The sequence below is a fragment of the Stegodyphus dumicola genome, chromosome 11 (genome assembly GCF_044657685.1).
Source record: "Stegodyphus dumicola isolate Sdum_Otavi_A_Nest chromosome 11, ASM4465768v1".
Lineage (NCBI taxonomy): Eukaryota > Metazoa > Arthropoda > Arachnida > Araneae > Eresidae > Stegodyphus > Stegodyphus dumicola.
Genome location: NC_140778.1, coordinates 112,369,522 through 112,389,916, shown reverse-complemented (window position 1 = coordinate 112,389,916; position 20,395 = coordinate 112,369,522). Strand labels below are relative to the sequence as shown.

Genomic DNA, 20,395 nt, shown 5'->3' with positions numbered 1-20,395 from the left:
ATTGATCGCAAGGACAAATATTTTACTATTAGCACAAAAGGAAAACATGTTAATGTATCCCTGGATCGCCTGAAACCAGCATATATTTTAGCTGAGGAAAATTCTCAGTTGATACAACCTGACTACAGTAATTTGCAGAGACCGGACTCAAATTCGGATGTGAATCAAAAACCTTCTCGCACAGGCAGAACTATACGTTTACCTGTTAGATTCAAGGACTGACTAAATTATTTTGATAGTGGTTAACACTGCAATACTAGTTACTACCTATTTCTCCATCTTCGTAACGTAACTTAGTTACTGGTGGGGGAGTAGTGTAGTGGCCCAGTTATTGCATGAGAAATAATTATTTTTTATTTCATATATTTGTTCATGTGTTTAATTATTTTATAAAATTAACTTTAATATTTTGTTAATATTCATATTTATATTTAAATTTCTTTATGCTGAATGGCAACTAGTTCTAGTTCTGATTCATGATTGCTAGGTTTTGGTTTCAAAACGTTGCTCGTAGCGTCGCATTTCGATAGCTGGAAAATAAAATGCAATAACTTAGCTATTTGTTTATAAGTCATGCTGTTACTAGTCATAAATTAATTTTAAACATTAGTAGCCAAGGCTACAGCGTCACCCCTGATCAACTTCTTCACTACTGAAGACTTTGCACTTTTATTACAAATGCATACGACTTTTCCAGTTTATGGAATTTAACGAACTTTTACAGGTCCTTAGGGGATTGATAAACATGTAGTGGTAAAGGCCCTCGGGTCGAACACTACTTAACGAATAATGATCTCTGATCTCCCCGTTGAATCACTATTATAAATGTTCGTTTTACTTTTCAAACTGTTGCCACCAAATGTTAGAGTCTTGCATTATATTTGAAGAAATTAAATAATGAAAAATTAGAGTAGCTCCTAAACACTATACCATCTAGGGGGCAAGATCTTTTTATTATAAATTAATTTTAATAGAAAAGTTATTTTAACATATGTGCGTTTAAGAAAAAAGAGCAGCGAAAATTTCCCAAAAACGCAAGCACATGAATTTTGGCAGCGTAGTTTTGTCGAAAATTGCGCGATTTGGCAACGTTGAAACGTAAAGCTGATTCGCTGGTTGTGTTTGCGCCAATGAACAAATGTGTTATTTACCGTGTGCTTTTCTTTTTAAAAGTTCCGAGACTTCAATGGATATTGATGCGGGTGATGAAGAAGAACGCTTCAAAAGGCTTGCTGTGTATGTATTCACTTATATATATATTTTTTCAAATACACAAAATATTGGTAAAAGTTTACAATTGGGTGCCCCTTGTTTTTTGGCGATTCTTTTTTTGATGCCAAGATCGGCACCAGGAAGGTACAATTTCTTGATGGTCGCTACACAAAACAAAAATAAGAAGTCAAAGAATTGTACAGACTCTGTGTCCATGAACACATTGATCTGTTTTCACTTAAAAAAAAATCCTAGAATTGCACAAACTAGGCATTGCGCACTGCCTTAAATTTGCCCATGTACACATCAATCTATTTTCATTTAAATAAAATCAGGAAGCTGAAACAGAGTTAAAACTATCATGGTAACCAGAAGTAAGGTTTCATCGCCAAAATTTAAAAAAGTTGTCGTGAAGCGAAGGGGCACTCAATTCTACACTAGAGCGAAAATATTTATATTCGTGATCTGTTTGTATGTAGGAATTCAATATACAATTAAAGTAAAATGTTTGATATCCAAATGTAATCGAATATGTGTAGTTTCCTAAAAAAGTGCCAGAATATTTAAATGTGCGAAACTAAAAGTATAAAATGTTAGTTTCCTTGAATTATGCGTTTTCTTAGTCTTCATTTTACAATAAATCCAGATGTTAAGTATAAGTTCAAAAATAGGCTGACTATATTTTCGTCATGTCACATGTTATATTAAGTTGACCATTATTCTTCAGAACCGTATGTTTAGCTTAAAATGCTCGTTAAAAATGGGACAAAATGCCATAACGCACAAAATATCTTAGATGGAGCTCACACTGTAAATAAACTAGAAACTCTTAAATTTGTTATTAGTTTGCAAGTAGAAAAAGGGAATTTTTTAGTAAAATTTTTGGTGAATCTTCGGATTATGGTAACTTGGCGAAACTTTGGCGACCATCCCTGCTACAGCAACCTGCTAGTTTTTTTTTTTTGGATGCCATTTTGTTTTCACGAAGTAAAGCCATGTTTTATTTTATTTTTTTTTTTTACTCAAAATTTTTTCCAACAATCTGCTAGCCGAATTACGCTTATGCTAGAACTTTTATGGAACAAAAGTGCTTAATCATGACGAAGATTAGGTGCGAAATTGGGAGGAAGTGTAGAATCGCCCACTGCTTGCTGCGTTTTTAAGAATTGCACATACACGATATCTATGTACACATCAACCTATTATAACTTAAAAAAAATCCCAGAATTGCACAAAAATGGCATTGTGCACACTTTGGTATTGCGCACACAAAAATGACTTTATCCACGTACACATTGACCTATTTTCACTTAAAAAATAAAAATTAAAAAAAAAAAAATTACAAAAATCCAATTCTTCTTACTCTTGTAAAAAGCACCAAACAAATAAGTGGGCGATTCTGCACTTTAGCAGCGAAATTGTTTCTTAAGTGCTTATTAGCTAAAATCCTGTTTGGAATTTTCCGGAAAATGTCACATGACATGTCTCATGATCTCTCATTTCTCTGAGACAAAATAATCTGTGATTCGAACTGTGTACTTCTCAGATTATTGCTAAAATCCTAGCTAGTAACCTTTATCACCTTACCAAAATGTCACCAAACTACCTGTTACCATGTTCCAAAGATTAACCAAATTTTTGAAATGATCTTTCTGAAAATTTCTAAAATCATGTATTTAACAGCTTTTGACACTATAACATATTTTCTGAAGCAGGGCAGAATTTGAAAGGTGAAACCTCTTGGAAAACACACAAAGATGTCTTGTAGAATATAATACAGTATTATCAATTAATTACATAACTGCTTTTCTCTTACTTGAAGCAGAACTTTACTAATCTTGTGAGATATTTAGTCCAAGACAATTTAATTACAATATTGGGTACTTTTCCGTTTCGCCGGCGCAAATCTCGCCAAGCAGACTTTATTGGCAGCAACATACAGTATACACATAAAAAATTTAACCAATGTTAGTTTTAAGAATTTTTTATTTTGAAGGCATAAGCATTTTAGTATGGTTTAAAATTTTGTAAAAAACCAATAAATAAAGACAATAAATTTGTAAAAAGACATTAATTTAAGAATTTACTTTGCTTTCATCCTGATTCGCCGGTTCATATCACGTGACCCCAAGTGATCTTATCTCATGTAAACTACGCTACAAAAATATAATTCTCTCAGTAATTATCTACATTAATTTCAAGTTAAATCTTATGGAATACAAGTTCAAATGCAAGAATTATTTTAATTCGTACGAATAGCTTACTCAGAAATTATGTAAAACCGCAGTGCTTTACTTCGCTAGTGCATTCTCATTAGATTTGATGAATTTAACCCTTGATTTTCCTTTTCTATATCTTTGCGTTCAGGTGAGTGGTGTGATTGCATCGTAATTAATTACCGCGAATGGTCTTAGGGCAAAAAATTTAACTATCTTGTAAAAATTCTATGTAATTGTATGTCAGTATTGAAAGAAACAATCAATCTGATAAGAAATGGCTGCGACTTGTTTTGAAAATGAAGGGTAAAAGTTTGCCAGCGAAGATATTCCGTTTGGCATCAGTTGTACCATTATTGGCGACTTTATCGTTTGTGCCGGCAAAATGGAAAAGTACCTAATATTATTTTTCAAACTTAGGTATATTTATATTGTAATAGATGAGTAAGAATTAAGGATACAGTGGATATTTAGCTGAAATATGCTAATCAGCCTAAATGCTACTATTTATCCAGTAATGTTAAATATTTAGGAAGAGAAAAATTTCCACACTTTTTTTTAATAATTCAGGATCTTTATTGATTATTTATAATGGGGATATTTCCATTCTATTTTATTTCTTTCTTCCTGTTAAATAGTCTTAAAATTTGTTTTAATTAAAAATAAATAAAAGTTGTAGATTGATAGAAGCTTTCCGTAATGTGAAACAACCTTTCCATGAATACGTTTCTTCCCATAATGTTATGCAATTGCAACTTTAAAATATTAGATTATGTTAATTAAAATGTGGGTAAAATCCTATAAGAGCCCTTGGCGACAAACTGGGAGAGTGCAGAATCACCCACTGCTCCGCACGTTTCTCAAAATTGCCAACTTGAAAATAGCAAGTAAAAAAATTGGGGTAGAGTAGACTTTAAGGTACCCCTTGTATTATGGTGAAGTTGTTGTTTGATTTATCACCAAGTTGTTGTTTCATTTATGGTAGCCTGAGTAGTTGAATGTTATGGAAACCCTATTGTGACATAATCGGGTGCATGATTCTGGGAAATTTTGAATCATGGGATGTTTTGTAAGCGTTTTTGTGGTGTGTGTTGGTTTGATTCTTTAGACAGTAGAATGGCCGAATGTAGTAAGATTAATTTGAAGTTTCTGTACAATTTGGAGCAAAAGGGGAAAAGAGCTTTAATTGACTGGTGTGTAAATGTAGGTTTACTTAGTAGCCATTATAAGTGTTCTGTATGTAGGAAGGATATGCGTCTAGTCGAACGTAAAAATCGTTTAGATGGATTTGAATGGGTTTGTAGGAAGAAAAGTTCAGATGGTCACTATGTGAAGTGTTCGATCAGAAAGAGTACCTGGTTTGAAAAAAGTCATTTGAGTATGATTGATATTTTGATTTTTACGTGGCTCGGGGTGTACGAAGCGAACTCGAAAATCATGGTAAGTGAATATTTGCTTTTGGTAGTGCTTAAATATATAACATGTTTTTTCTTTTCTATGTTATTTTATTTTTTGGTTTAAAATGTATTTTATTGAGATTTTGCATTTTTTTCCCCTATATTGTAGAATTTGGTGCTCCTTTGACTTTTTAAGTGTAAATATATCAATGTGTACATGGACAAAGTAAAGGGAGTGTGCAATGCAAGTTTGTGCAATTCTGGGATTTTTTTTAAGTGAAAATAGGTCGACGTGTACATGGATAAAGTTAAAAGAGTGCACAATGCCATTTTTGTGAAATTCGGGGATTTTTTTTTTTTAAGTGAAAATAGATCGACGTGTACATGGATAAAGTTTGTGAAATAATGAAGTATTTATGACCTAAAGGGTATCAAAATTTACAAAAAAAAAAAAAAAAAAGAAGCTTTATATTGATTTGTTTGCCTTATTAAACATTTCTCTCAATGCAAGTTGTTTAAGTTGCTCCGTTTGTTGCGCTAATACATTCTCTTTAATTCTGTAGACAGGCATAATCCTTTGCTTAGTTACATTGTTGAAGTCCTGTAACTGCTGTTTCGAGAATTCCGATTAATTTGTCAATCAAAATTTTCTCGTTGTCAGTAACTTCTCTGTCACTTTCTTCACTATCAGTAGCGTATTTTCTGGATCTAGAACTATAGTACAGATTTCGCCATTCATTAATTGATTGATGATTGAGAAGGATTGTCATCACAATGAAAACTTCTTTTATATCATCCTCATTTATTACAGCTTGTCCACATTTCTTTACAAAATCCGTTAATTGGAAAATTTCGCCTTTGTTTTGCTATATCCGAAAACCTTTAAAATTAGTGGCTATCATCATCAAATTTAGCTATCCTTCACTGTACATATTTGGCTATGCATCATGAGCTTGGCGACTAATGACAAGTTGTTCTGTTAAATTTTATCTTGCTTCTATCACGCACTGAGACAATTATGCCTGAATTATATTAGTTTTGTTATTTATCATACTTATGTCTATTTCTTTCACGTGCTTAAGGCTTATTAGAGTTCTGAATAAATAAATTCCCACATATATTTCAGCCTTATTGAAGGCCGGCGCTAGATATCTTACCGCCTGATGCAGTCTCTGTGGGTCTTAAATTCTCCGAGTCTCTGCAGCCATACGAGCCCTGGTGCTGGTTCTGGGTTTATGTGAATAACAAATCAATTATTCTTGATTCAAATAGCCATAAATTTAATCTTTGAGTCTATGAGTATCATCAACAAAATCTATTTTTATCACATGGAAAGAAATGTTTGGTAAATGTTTCCTCGTAAACATTTTTTTAGCACATTTAACTTAAATCTGTAATCATCGCCAAGCGTAATGTCAACATATAAGGTTACCATACACCTTTATTATTCAATTACTAACAAGAAAAATTGGGTACTTTTCCGTTTCGCCGGCGCAAATCTCGCCAAGCAGACTTTATTGGCGACAACAGACAGTATACACATAAAAAATATTAAAAAAATCTTAGTTCTAAGAATTCATTTTTTGAAGGCATAAACATTTTAATATCGCTTAAAACTTTATAAAAAGCCGATAAATAAAGACAATAAATTTGTAAAAAGACATTAATTTAAGAATTTACTATGCTTTCATGGTTCAAAATCCTAATTCGCCGGTTTATATCACGTGACCCCAAGCTGTCTCATCTCACGTAAACTACTCTACAAAAATCTAATGCTCTCAGTAATTATCTACATTAATTTCAAGTTAAATCTTAATTTGGAACACAAGTTTAAATGCAAGAAATATTTCAATTCGTACGAATAGCTTACTTAGAAATTATGTAAAACTGCAGTGCTTTACTTCGCTAATGTATCCTTATTAGAATTGATGAATTTAACCCTTGACTTTACCTTTTCTATATTTTCGGCTTCGGGTAAGAGCTGTGATTGCATCCTAATTGACTTAACTACTGAAAATGGCCTTAGACATAAAACTGAACTATCTGATAAAAATTCTATGTAATTATATGCCAGTATTGAAAAAAACAATCAATCTGATAAGAAAAAGCTGCGACTTGTTTTGAAAATGAGGCGTAAAAGGTTACCAGCGAGAATATTCCTTTTGGCATCGATTGTACCATTATTGGCGACTTTATCGCTTGCGCCAGCAAAACGGAAAAGTACCAAAAATTGTTTAGGCATCGCTACATGAGTCATTACTAAAGTTGTCATGTTTTGATAAACATGCGGTGATGAAAAGAAAGTATAATAAATAATGATTCCCAAGGTTGGCGTCAGATCAATGATGTATCTATGTGGAATGTTTCAGTTTGAGATGTGTACCATAAAGCGGATACGCAGGAATGAAACCAAGTTACTGATCCTGATCGTACATATTTATGCTAAAAGGTTTGTTTCTTCAATAACAATGTATTTCATTTAGTGTCAAAGTGAAATTAAGAATTGGCACACTCCAGATGTTTTATTATGCTCGGAGGGGGGTGGAATCAAATGTGCATGTGTAAAACCTAGGAGAAAAATGTTGTTGGTGGTTTTGAGGTCCGGATTTTAGATCATTTCGGATAATGGACGTCTGGATTTCAGACTTTGTACTGAATTTCTTATTTATTTTGATTAATATAGCAATTGGATTATATGGATGATCTTTAACTTTGTTAGAGATTTCTTGCTGGTAACTTTATGCTTTCTTGACTACTGTTATTATAATGACTTTTGAAATTGCTTGTTTTCATGAATGTGTTTGATTGATTTAGAAATTCTGAATTTTCATCCACAGAGAACCCGTTGGCGCCGTTGCTGTTTTACTCGCCAAGTTCACCTATGGTTGATGGGCGTTGGTTATGAGATATTAAAACACATGGAAGTAAGCCGCGTAAACATGATATTTAAAGAATATAATCAAAGTAATTAAAGAATAAGTAACATAAATTCACGTTAGCAGAGAAAACAATATATTAAGCATATGAAAGTGAAAATTCAAAATTAACTGGTTAAACACGATGCACGAAAATAAATTTGTATTTAATTCAAGTTAGCACAGAAAACAATATGTAAAGCTTAATGGAAGTAGAAAAATCATGTAATTATGAGCTTTGTAATAATGACCCTTTTTCTTGGCAATTTCTTGGGAAAATTGAGATCTGTCTTTGAATATCTTTCAGTATTATAAAATTCCAAAATATTTATGTTTTTAACAGTGCAGTTTCTAAAGAAATTGTGAATTTACGATTAATATCTTCATTGCATAATTTTACAGTACTTCCAAAACTACGATTGAAAATCCATTATGATCGCATAAATGAAATGAATAGATATTCTCATTTAAATAGAAACTTAATTGCAACTGATTACATAAAAGTTTTTTTAGTAATAAATTATATTCTGCTCTGACTTATTTTTTTAAATTTTATGTATATGTTCATGTATTGCACGAAAAAACCAACATATTAACTTTACATTTGGCATATCGATTTTTATTAAGACTTGCTTTTTTGCATGTAACCAGGGTTCATAGCGGTCCTTATAAGTGCTTATAAGTCCTTATATTTGAAAATAAAATATAAAGGCCCTTATAGGTGTTTACTTTTTCTTTAAAGCCCGTATTTTTTTGTTTTTAGTGCTTATTTTTTGCTTTTAGTGCTTTTTTTTTTAATGAACGCGCTATTTTGCCCCTACCAAAGCCGAAACTAAATAAACAACTTTTCTTAATATTGAATGTCAGGTGGTGAATCATACTCCCGGAAATAGCTTTTCCCCCTTTCTCTGCATTAACATAACCTTTGGTGCGCACAAAGAGTACAGACAGGTGCCCGTCGTTATATTGGTCAAAGAATTGCGAAAGCAGTAGAAAATTTCGGTACATTCGGCATTCTTTTCCTCCCACCCAAATACTATACACGTTTAAATTTCTATCCAGATCTTAATAATTTGCATTCTCGTTCCGCTTGGTCAGTTCATATTTGTGTTTATTATGATCATTATGCTTATATTATGAGTATATGTATGAATGTTTATAATAACAGTTGCAGTAACTGCTGAAGTATAGTAAACTTCCAAAAATGGTTGTATTTTAACACAGCGTTTTAGGAATAATACTTGGAATGGCTTAAATAAAGGGAAAGTAATCGAATAGTCAAAATAATTTAATTTTTTTTGCCCAATACATTATATAGTGCGAAGATTGGGAGGTTCTCCCCTTTCTCCGCAAAATCTCAAATATTGAAACTGTTACAAGTTCGCTGCAAAACAAGCAACGGACTTTTTTTTTTTTTTTTTTTTGTCACTTTCCAATCTGGATTGAATAGGACTAAAAGTTCTGCGGTCTACCAACCCAAGCGAAGAATGATTCTATTGCGGAAATTTAACGCCGTCTGTTGAAAATTAGAATGAAAAACACCCCAGTTACTCATATTTAGTTCTTTATTCTCCCAATTTCAGCAGCTGTTGATTCCGATTGCGTAATATCACGTAGGGAAGAATTATGGCACACGTATTGTGCAATAACGTTTGCGATATTTCGCAGAGATAATTAATTAATTAATTTTGATGTTCTGTTTGAGATTTGTTTATGAACACTTAAAAGAGTTTTACTGTGCTTGCTAAGCAGAATATTTTTCAGTTCCATTGGTTTATTTTTATATGATTCACATATCAAAATGTCAAAAGCATTTATTTAGCGGAAAAATCTAAAAAGTGGCTACAGTCAACCCCCCCCCCCTCCGCTCCTCTTTTTCAAGTTACGCTCAACTGTCCAAATATTCGCCAGTTTCCAAGTATGCGGCTTAGTTAAGCTTTTACTGTTAAAGGATGACTGCATGAAGCAAATTTCTGTCTTCTGATTTCAGAAATGTTCCTCTTTTTTACTTAAATTACTTTGCTTGCAATATCTGTTAAGAGAAAACTGATATACAATGAAAATTTAGAAAATATTCAGAATTTAGATTTAAATTATTTAAATATTAATATGAGTGGAAAAATAAATTGTATTTATTATTAGGTTCCAAGCAAATACAATAAATATGCCTTATTATTATTTATTTTCTCTATTTTGAACTGAAATTTCATCATTAAATCTTGTAATATAGTTTAGTTCTGCATAGTTTTTTTTTTTTTTTCTCTCATTGTAAACTAGTTCTGTAAATTGAACTGTTATTTAAAATTTAAAGGGAAAAAAAAAGTAATTATTTTCCACAGTTGAGGTAATGTTTATTCTCTCTTAATAAATACTGCATTTCTCATATTTTAAATTACAAGTCTAATTAAGGTTATGCAGTTGTGTATAATGTCATTAGACAGGTGCTTATTTTTTTTCTTAAAATGTGCTTGAAAAGTGCTTATTTTTTTAACTAAAATGTGGCTATGAACCCTGTGTAACTCATAACGAGAACCAAGGAATATATCATTTTTTGTGCACTGCTTTGCAACTGATATACAGCTCATCAGCAGCTAAACAGTAAAGTGACTGAACTCTGGTAGTTTAGTTAGCCAAGCTAATGGGCAAGTTGTATGATTGTTTTCATGGTATTCCCAATATGTAACGTGGATTCAAACCAGTGTCCTTCAGAAAGACCTCCTTGAAGGCATCTTTTCTTTTAGGCAGATATCTCTCCCATGCTTTTCCATAATTTAAACAAACCCAAATGATGTATGCTGCTAAAAATTTTATTTAAAGTCCATATTTAATAACATTACAAAAATTGCAAATATGGTCCAAGTTAGATCATTTTTAAATGCATATATTTATTTTAATTACACTAATTGTATATATTTATTATATGAATATTTTAAATGTCCATTTTATCATTAATTATTATTAATATATTTATGGACAACATTTCTTTTTTGATTGTTCTGTCCAATGTATCCTTGATTTTAATTTCACATTTAAATTTTCACACCATAATTTTATAAGTCTTCTGAAATTTAGTCACAATTTCACTCAATTTAACCGCGTAGTTCACAAATGCAGCATAAAAACTATGTTAATATCAGTCACCAAGGATGTATGGATTAGGTTTTTCATGCATAACCATGAGTTTTTGAGTATCCATAAAACTATTCTGTCATTTTTAGAGAATCAATAATACTTTTTATTTCAGTTTAATCATCTCTTTGTGTGTCACACCTGAAATCTTCTCAAATGTTATTGTTTTGTTTATTTCATGCTTATGACTGCATAAGAAGACTTAAGTGAAACAAATGTGTCACAAGCAATGACACTGAGATGTTATTTCACATATAACTGAGAAGTACAGCACTAATTAGCACTGTAATTGTTAAAGAAAGTATCCTGGCTTGTAAAAAGCTTCGTTGCATGTAATGTGAACTTAATAACTTTATCATTTTAAAAATAAGAAGGGTTTGTGTGTACTTAATTCAATATACAAAGCATGTGAGAGCTAGCTGAAAAAGGCATGCTTTTGTGAATATTTTCTAGGGTAAATAGGCTCATGGAAAACCACGAAAATGTCACAAAATTCACAAAACACATACGAAAAAAATAACCTGCACAACCAGCTCGTTTTTCAGGATTTGAGCCAAGATTGAACTACCACTATTCAGCCTTCTTAACCACTCGTAGGACTAAATATGTAATATGTAATATCATGTAATCAAAAGTTAACTATGTGTTGTGTAACAGGATTGCTTTCTCAAGTATCGAGGTAGGAAATACTTAATCTATTCTTTTTTTTAAGTGTTTGGTCATGGTATTATTCATTACATGTACTTTCCATAATTCATATAGAATATTAATATTTCTACTACAAGTGTCTTTTTTAAATTTTTAAGTGTTTTGCTTGTTGATATTCTCAAAATTGTATCTGATAATTAGTATAATAGGTATAAATACAGTAGACATATATAATCGATCAGGAGTGGCTAAACTTTATGTCAGTGAGAACCACAACTGCATATTTACATCATAGGTGAAGTAGGTTTCAGACAGCAAGAAATGTCGATTCCAAACAATCATTCAGTGACAGTCTTAGTTCAATAAGAGCCATGTGCCTGTAATAAATTAATGAATGCATGACTTTTAATACATCCATTTTACATAAACAGTTTTTCAATGTTATTTTTATCAATTTACTTGTAAACAGTTTAAAGCATTTTATGTTGAAACAACTGCCTGTCTTTCATAGTATATTTGACAGTGCCAATAATTTTCAGTATTGAAATTCTATTCAGTAGCATTGTTAATAAAACTTTTGAAGAGTCATTTGCACTTGGATTCATTACACAAGTAGTGGTTTGCTAATTTTGATGACTTTGAGTATCCATAAAACTATTCTGTCATTTTAGAGAATCAATAATACTTTTTATTTCAGTTTAATCATCTCTTTGTGTGTCACACCTGAAATCTTCTCAAATGTTATTGTTGGAAAAGCATTAACAATATATTATCTGGTTAAAGTTTTAAGCCATAAATATTGTTTCTCTCATAATTTTAGATGACCATACCAATAATAAAAACATTACTTAATTAATTATTTAAAATGCATATTTTGGCAGGTGATGAAGTCAAAATATTTTATCGGTTGGAAACCTCATGATTCTGTGTGCTTAACACTACGTTAACAGCCATGTTACCAATTATCATTAACCCCTCTCCCGCCATATTTTCTTCCACAAACTAGCATCTGTCACCGAAAACTTCCTTTATTATATGAAAATATTTCTATCTATTTGTTAAAAGTTCATAAATAATAACGTGAAAATACAAAAAAATAATAATAAATAAGTGAAGAATAATTTAAATTGGCAAATGCGAACAATGACGGTGATAATTCAACAAAATGAACGTTAGAGGAATGGTTGCAACCTTCTTACAAGCGAATAGGTTGAATCTGCCGGATTACCAGGTTTGAACTATTATCGCCAAAGTTGGCGATGTTTACATTTGCCGGGTTCTTTGCGGAAGTGTTCCGAAATTCTAATTAGATGTAAACAAATTTCATTTAATAATAATTAAATGCCGTGTAAAGCTTCAAACTTATTTTTTTTTTAACTAATACTTAAAAGATCTAACATTGTGGTTCTCAACCTATTTTGCCCTATTCCACCCCTTTCACCATTGCTAGAAGATCATTCCCATCATGCCCTTCCTTTTCAGTACTTGAAAAATGCATATATATATTTATTTAGATTGCTTTTGAACTTACTTTATAAATTAAACCAAAAAAAGTACAGGAAATGTTGGTATATACCAGGATTCGAATAAAAATAGTTTTTTATATTTATAAACCACAGCTGCCAACTCTACTTTTTCTTCTGGTCTCCTGGTAGATCACCAAATCTCGATAAACTTGTCTCAGTTGCAACAAACAGGGCGAAAAGAATGACCGGGGTAAGAAACGTTTTTGTTATTATTTTGAAAGGAAAAATCAGTGACAAGATCTTACTTACCATTGTATCATTCATCAAGAAGCGCTTTGTGCTCGACATTTCCAGAAGAAATTTGCAAAGTTATGGAATTCATAATTATATTATTGTTAACCTCATTATTACTACAGCTTTTAATCATCGCCAGTTTAAAGAATTTTTAGTTGAAATGGAGAGCGAGTACTCAGATCTTCTGCTGAATAATAAAGTGCGTTGGTTATCAAGAGGAAATGTTTTGAAATGTTTTGCATCCTTATTAACAGAAGTTAAAGCATTACTCCTTGAAATGAGTGTTTATAATCCAGAACTAATGAATGATCAGTAGATCCAAAAATTTTATTTTATGGTAGACGTTACATCTCATCTAAATCAGCTTAATCAAAAAACTATAGGGAAGAGGTGTGTGTGTGTGATTATGGCAAAGCCTCGAGGGCTATCTGCCTAAGAGGAGGGATGCCTTCGTGGAGGACTTTCTAAGGGAAACTGGCTCGTTTTTAACACGTTACACATGGGGAAAACCACGAAAACACCCATGCAGCCAGCCCGTTCGCGGGATTCAAACCTCCTATAGGGAAGAGGAAACACAATTTTTCTGATGTTGGAAGAAGTTATTTCATTTGAAAGCAAATTATCTCTTTCTGCTCAAGATTTTTGAAACAGAAACTTTGGTTCACTTTCCAAGCCTGTTGAAACATTCTCAAGAAAATAGATCTAATATTGACATTTGCCATTTCAAAACAACAGTTTTATGACAGAAGTTTTTCTCAGCAGGTTTCAGGAATTCTGAATCAGCAAAGCAACATTAGCCTTTGTTAAAAAACCTCTTAATACTAGTGCAACGGAATTGCATTTCTCTGTTTAATATTCACATTGGCAACTCTGAAATCAATTGCTGAATTTAAAAAAAAAAAAAAATTATGAAACTTGAAATTTGAACATTTTAAGTGCTGATGTAGAAACATTGGAGAAAAATAAATGTGTGCTTAGTTCACAGCACAAGTAATCTGGAGAAGGAAAACATGTGGAATAATATTATTCCCGACTCATGTAATCAGCTTAAAAAACTAACGTTTGATGTTTTTCTTATTCGAGTCTACATATTCATACGATCAATAATTTTCAAGCATGAACTTTTTGTCAAGAGTAAATAGAGAAGTCATCTTATTCATGAAAACTTGTAATAAGGCTTAAAATGAAAAACAGCATACAAAATGCAAACTTTTCAAGAAGATGCAAGGCCATTGTTTACATTAGTGTTTTGTTAGTCATTATTGCGATTCAAGTTTTTCAATATATTGCAATTCTCTTTTATCAATAAAATAGTATCGTTATTAAGTATAATATCAAGTTTTATTCGACATATATATATAGTTTAACTAAGACTTAAAAACTGAAATATTGAGTTAATTTTAGGGAGTGTTGTGGAGCGAAAAAAGATGTAGTGTTGAGAAAGGTATAAGATGGTTTGGACATATGCAGAGAATGAATGGAAGAAGATACTTGAAAAGAGAATACAAGTATTAATAAATACAGTGCTGAACTGTTGATAATTGACTCTGTTGACTAATGAGTTTGCCTTCACTGGCCAAAGGGATATAAAACTGAACTGAGAGCAAATTGTGTGCCATCTCAAACCTTTTCTGCTGCATGTACTATGCCCTAAAAGGCTGAATTGTTATTATGCCCAACAGTGTTATGTTGTTATATGTAAAGATTTTAAACAATTATTTTTTTGTAACTGTTTCTGAAATTATTAACTTAGTGTTTTATGTTCAGTTTCAGCAGTTTTCTTAGTGTTGATTAAAGAGTTACTGTTTATTACATTTGCTATTCCTTATTACTGCACTAAAGGCTATGATTCTGTATACATTAATTAGCAGCATGTTTAAATTCTTAGTTAAAGGTCTTCAATTTAGTGTCATAATTATTTATTGTATACCTTCTTCATATTCATCTTAAATTTCAGAAGAAATTTACTTCCCAGTTTAGTCCTTTGAAGCAACTTATATGTAAATATTGTATAGCATATTCTGTTATGTACTGACTATTGAAATGCATTTTTATTTCTTTTTTGCAGGACATTTTGCAGTTTGAAGTCTCTATGTACTACTGAGGTAAAAAAATTCTTTTATATCTAATCTGAAAATGAAATATTTTTTCATAGGCAATAAATTCAGTTCTTGACAACTGCATTCTAAATTAGAATTTTAAGCACATGTGAGAAAACAGGAAAGTGCTTTCCAGTATTTAATTTTAAAAGAAGTTGAATTTTTATTTTCAGAAATCATCTTAAATTTATTTAATAAAGATCATGGCAAATGATTCCAAAATTTTTGGTGCATGTTTTACTTGTCCCCAGAACTTTCTGAGTTGTCCTGCTGTGGATTATTTCTACATAACCACTGAATTTCTGTGATTCTGATTAATTCAGGCTCCTAAGAACTTGATGTTTGTGTCATTATTTGATTTTTAGGAAAGTGATTATTCTAAACCTCATGTTTATAAAAAAATTTACTGTAGTTTGAAAATATGAGTCTTGGATGATAATATCAGCAACTCTTTTAAATATAAGCTACAACTTGCTTAAAAGTATCTTATGCAGTTAATGCCACTAGATACCTTTCAACATAAAAAACATCTTCAGAATTATTTTTATTTCTTGCATTTGCTGCAAACATGAAAGAAAAGAAAAATCTTATAATTAAATTTTGTTGCTGTTAAACATTTCTGTAGTAGAAGATAAGCATGTTTAATTTATAATACTTTTTATGTATTGTTTGACATATTTAGAAGTATTAAATATGTATATGATGCACAATTTTGAAATCTACAAAATAAATTTTGTTGTATATAAAATTTAATTATAAATATTGAAGTAAAATAACAGACAATAACATTGCAAAATTAAAAATTTACTCTTACAAACACTTCAAAAAAGTGAGAATAAAATGCATTAAAAATTTAAGCAATATTTTTTATAATTTAAAAAAGTATCTCTTCATATAGTATTAATAAATACAGTACAAAGTTCGAAATCCGCACTAGCCGATTCCGGATTTGGGATATTTCCAAATCCTGTGGGGGGCTGTAAAGTAATGTTGCTTTCTTACATTAAATTCAAACAAATAAATTTGTAACAAGTTTTTATTTTTAAGCAATAATATAATCACCCTCGTTATCAGCAACCTTTTGCCATCTAGTATGCAGATTTCAATCCCAGATCAATAAAAATCAATTGGTTTTTGAGTAAAATATCTCAAGATGGCATTTTGGACATCATCAAAATTTTGAAATTTTTTGTTACTAAGAAAATGTTGTAGGGATTGGAATAAATGGAAATCCGAGGGTGCGATATCGGGCGAATATGGTGGGTGAGGCAGTACCTCCCACCCCAATTCATTATGTTTTTCCAGTGTTCGTCTTGCACAGTCGTGTTGCAGAATGACGCCTTTTCCGTTGACAATCGCCGGATATTTTCCAATTAAAGATTGGTTCACTAGATCCAATTGTTCAGAATAAAGGTCTACATTAACAGTTTTTCCAGATTTCAGCAATTCAAAATGAACAATTCCACGAATACTCCACCAAATACCCAGAAGTGCCTTTTCGGGATGTAAACCCTTTGTAACCCCTATTAAAACTGCCTTTTGAGTTTTGGATTATCATATAGGACTTATTTTTCTGTCTCCACTAATCAAGCGATCAAAAAATGGTTCTGTATGGTGCCGTTGAAGCAATACATTGCGTGTGATGGATAGGTTGGCTTTGTTCTCTTCGGACAGATTATGGGGGACTCGAACACCTGCTTTGCTTATTTTTCCATTTTGCTTTAAATGTTTTTGGTCGACCAAGGTTGGTTAAGAGTGTTTGACAGTTCCTCGATTGTTTGACATTGATTTGCGTCCACTTCTGCCCTTAGCATGTTGTTGTCTATCGTTGTTGTCGACATGCGTAGAAACGACATTACTTTTTGGTCCCCCTAATAATAGATCATCAATTTAAATCTGGTAAGATGGCATGCAGAAATTATACAATTAAAATTATGAAATTGTAATTTATGAAATAAAGAACAATTATGATCTAAAGGGTATCAAAATTTACAAAAGAAAGCTTAATATTTGTTTACTTTATTAAACATTTCGTTCAATGCAAGTTGTTTAAGATGCTCCCACAAAAAATTCAAAAAGTTCCTTTTTCTTTTTTCTTGTGTCATATACAGTGGACTTTCCAATGCCATACTCCTCACATAATTTTAAGACGAATATGCCTGTATGCATTTTTTGCAGCAATTCCACATTTTGTTTAATGGACTTCTAAACATGGTTTCGCTTTGTAGATCCCTTTTGTAACTCCAGAATTGGAAACTCTTTTCGACATAATCGAAAGTTCAAGCTTAGTTTTTATAAAATTTCTGTAATAATAACAGTCTGCGAAAATTAATAAACTGGGTCAAATTAGAAGGTCAGGGAGCAGCACAGTCTGCTACATTAATTTAAAATGCCTTAGAATCAGTAATGATAATTTTAGCCTAACTTAATAGCGTGTGTTATACGTTATTGGCTATGTACCACAAGATTGGCAACGAAACCCAAGTGGTTTCGCTAAATTTTGTCTTGCTCCTATAGCGTTCTGAATTAAGCCTGAATTGTAATAGTTTAGTTTTTTACTATACCTACGTTTATTTCTTGCACATGCTTCAAACTAATATGAGTCCTGAATAAATAAACTCCCACATATATACTTAAGGCTTTATCTAGGGCTGGCGCTTGAAACCGCCTGGTATCGCCTCTACAGGTCCTAAATTCTGCTGCAAAGCGCTTTTGTAAGTTCTAAATTTTAACCATGCCTAAACTTTGGATCCCAGTGCTTTCCCTAAATCATAAATACTTCTCATACCTTAATTTTGACACTCGGTGCTTTCCCAAATTCCAAAAATTTCAACTTCCCTAAATTCTGCCGTCCAATACACACATATCTATAGTGCAGGACGGGTTTAAAAATTTTGCTTTTAATTTTTAGCCTATTATTATGTTTTTTTTTATATGTATGTATATAGGCATAAATAAATGCAACAAAATAAAGAACAAGGTTATAAGGTATTTCTCCCGCCTTCCTAGCATCCCTTCGTGGTATAGTGGTTCTGCATGCTGAGCCGGTATTGTCAGAGGTCCGTGGTTTGATTCCCAGCAAAGGCGTTGTTAATTTTTCATCTTGCCTGCTTCCAGAAAAAAATACCTAATGTCTCTAAAGTGGCGCCCGAACTAAAAGGGTGTTTCATGAGGATTCTCTGCGCCCAGGATTTGGCGATTGGGTCCCCTAAAACCTCAGTCGCCCTTTCAAAAGGGGAGTATGTAAGGTATTTCTCGTGCCTTCCTAGCATCCCTTCATGGTGTAGTGGTTCTGCACGCTGAGCCGGTATTGTCAGAGGTCCGTGGTTCGATTCCCGGCGAAGGCTCTGTTAATTTTCATTTTGCCTGATTCCGGAAAAAAATACCTAATGTCTCTACCAGGTATAAAATATCAAAGAATAAAATCTTAAATATACAATGTTCATTAATGTATGTATATGTATATAATATCAATATAAATGTTAGGTTCTGAAGCAATTAGAAAATTTTTAATTACACATACACACACACATATATATATACATTTTATAAGCATATATAAAATAAAGCGATTTTTAAATTACTTATATGGTTTGTTGTGGTTTATTTAAATATAGCAAAGCACTCGATGGCTATCTGCCTAAGGGTAAGGATGCCTCTGTAGAGGACTTTCTAAGCAAAACTGGATCGTATATGCGTTATACATGGGGAAAACCACGTAAACGCCCATACAACATGAAAATGGATTGTTTGGTCCGCACTTCTTAAGCAGAAGTATCACCAGAGCCAATAGGCTAAGGAAATTTTCAATTTTGGAGCAAGAGCTCAAAGATCAAATAATGCCAATTAGAATTTTTGAAAGACCTAGTTAGAATTTTGAGGTCTTCTGACTAGGAGATGTGTTGGCCTTGCCAACGTCTTTATTGAAAAAATACATTACATAGCATGTTTTTATATTTACAAAACAAATTATTTTTTGAACATAAATTGAGTTATACAATGCAACATAGAATGATAGGAAGAACAAAGTAAAGAATCAATATTAAGTATTACAATAATTAAATGATTAATAACATGGCAAATAAAAGTACAAAGATATTACATGATACGATTGAATTTACAAGTACAGATCTAATTCATTGTGATATGAGTATTCCAATATAAGTACAATAATATTATATAATACAATCAATTTATAAGTACAGATCTGATTCATTATGGTATATGTATTCCATAAAACTTGATAACAAAGATCGTCCCTTGTCGTTCTTAATTAGTTGTTTTAGAGTTTCTAAAGTTATATTTTGTTTGAAAATTTCTCTACGTTTTGTTGATACACTGGAACAGTCTATAATCATATGAAGTGCATCTGCGGATTCACTACCACATTGACACTTGCATGTAGATTCCTTTAGTTTGAATCTGTTAATATAAATCGGAAAGGCTCCGTGATTAGTGATAACTTGATTTAAAAAAAATCACTGAAATGCCGTTTCTCCGAAACATTCGGTAGAAGTGTGAACGTATGTCGTCCTGTTTCTTCATCGTTCCATTGTCTTTGCCATAGATCGAGAGCTTTCATCTTTGTCGTCCTGATGCTATTACTCATAGGGATCTTGCAGTCTAGGTACGTGTTCGAGTAAATCCCTTGTTTGGCTAGCTCGTTGGCTTTTTCATTGCCGGCAGTGCCTTGGTGTCCTCTTATCCAATGAAGCTTTGCTTTTGTAAAAGCCAGTAATTTCTTTATGGCGATAATGTTCTGATTATAGATATTGTATTTATGGATAGACTTTAAAACAGCCTGGCTATCCGAATATATATGCGCAGGACTGGGGTGTGATTTTAACCATAGTAATGCCGACTTTAATGCTAAAGTTTCAGCTTGATATACTGTACTAGTCTTATCCAGTTTAAACATAAATTGATCGTGACAAACTCCATTCATGAAGGAACAGAAGCCAGCTCCAGTGCCGTCTTCACTTTTTGAACCGTCCGTATAAATTTCTAAACCTTTATTGA

At 32.0% G+C, this 20,395-nt stretch overlaps 1 protein-coding gene and 1 long non-coding RNA gene across 9 annotated transcripts in view; one reads left to right on the top strand and one right to left on the bottom strand.

Annotated features, from left to right (window-relative positions):
• The first annotated feature begins 578 nt into the window (after positions 1 to 578).
• LOC146994249 (charged multivesicular body protein 5-like) overlaps positions 579 to 20,395 on the top strand; it is a 574,371-nt gene continuing 554,554 nt past the window's right edge. For 2 of the 5 annotated variants that reach the window (XR_015044098.1, XM_085827100.1), the window contains exons 1-2: positions 579 to 1,236; positions 15,346 to 15,382. Coding sequence is in view for 1 of the 5 variants with exons in the window: in XM_085827100.1 (XP_085683226.1) it covers positions 1,139 to 1,236; positions 15,346 to 15,382 (135 nt within the window). In the remaining 4 variants the exon portion in view is untranslated. Of the gene's footprint in view, positions 1,237 to 7,662; positions 7,750 to 15,345; positions 15,383 to 20,395 lie in introns of all 5 variants that reach the window. The other 3 variants (XR_015044099.1, XR_015044097.1, XR_015044096.1) reach the window with 3 other exon arrangements.
• Positions 11,749 to 20,395, bottom strand: part of LOC146994250 (uncharacterized) — a 103,506-nt gene continuing 94,859 nt past the window's right edge. For 2 of the 4 annotated variants that reach the window (XR_015044100.1, XR_015044101.1), the window contains one exon: positions 11,749 to 11,894. This is a non-coding gene — a long non-coding RNA (uncharacterized LOC146994250). Of the gene's footprint in view, positions 11,895 to 17,101; positions 17,248 to 20,395 lie in introns of those variants that run through there. The other 2 variants (XR_015044102.1, XR_015044103.1) reach the window with 2 other exon arrangements.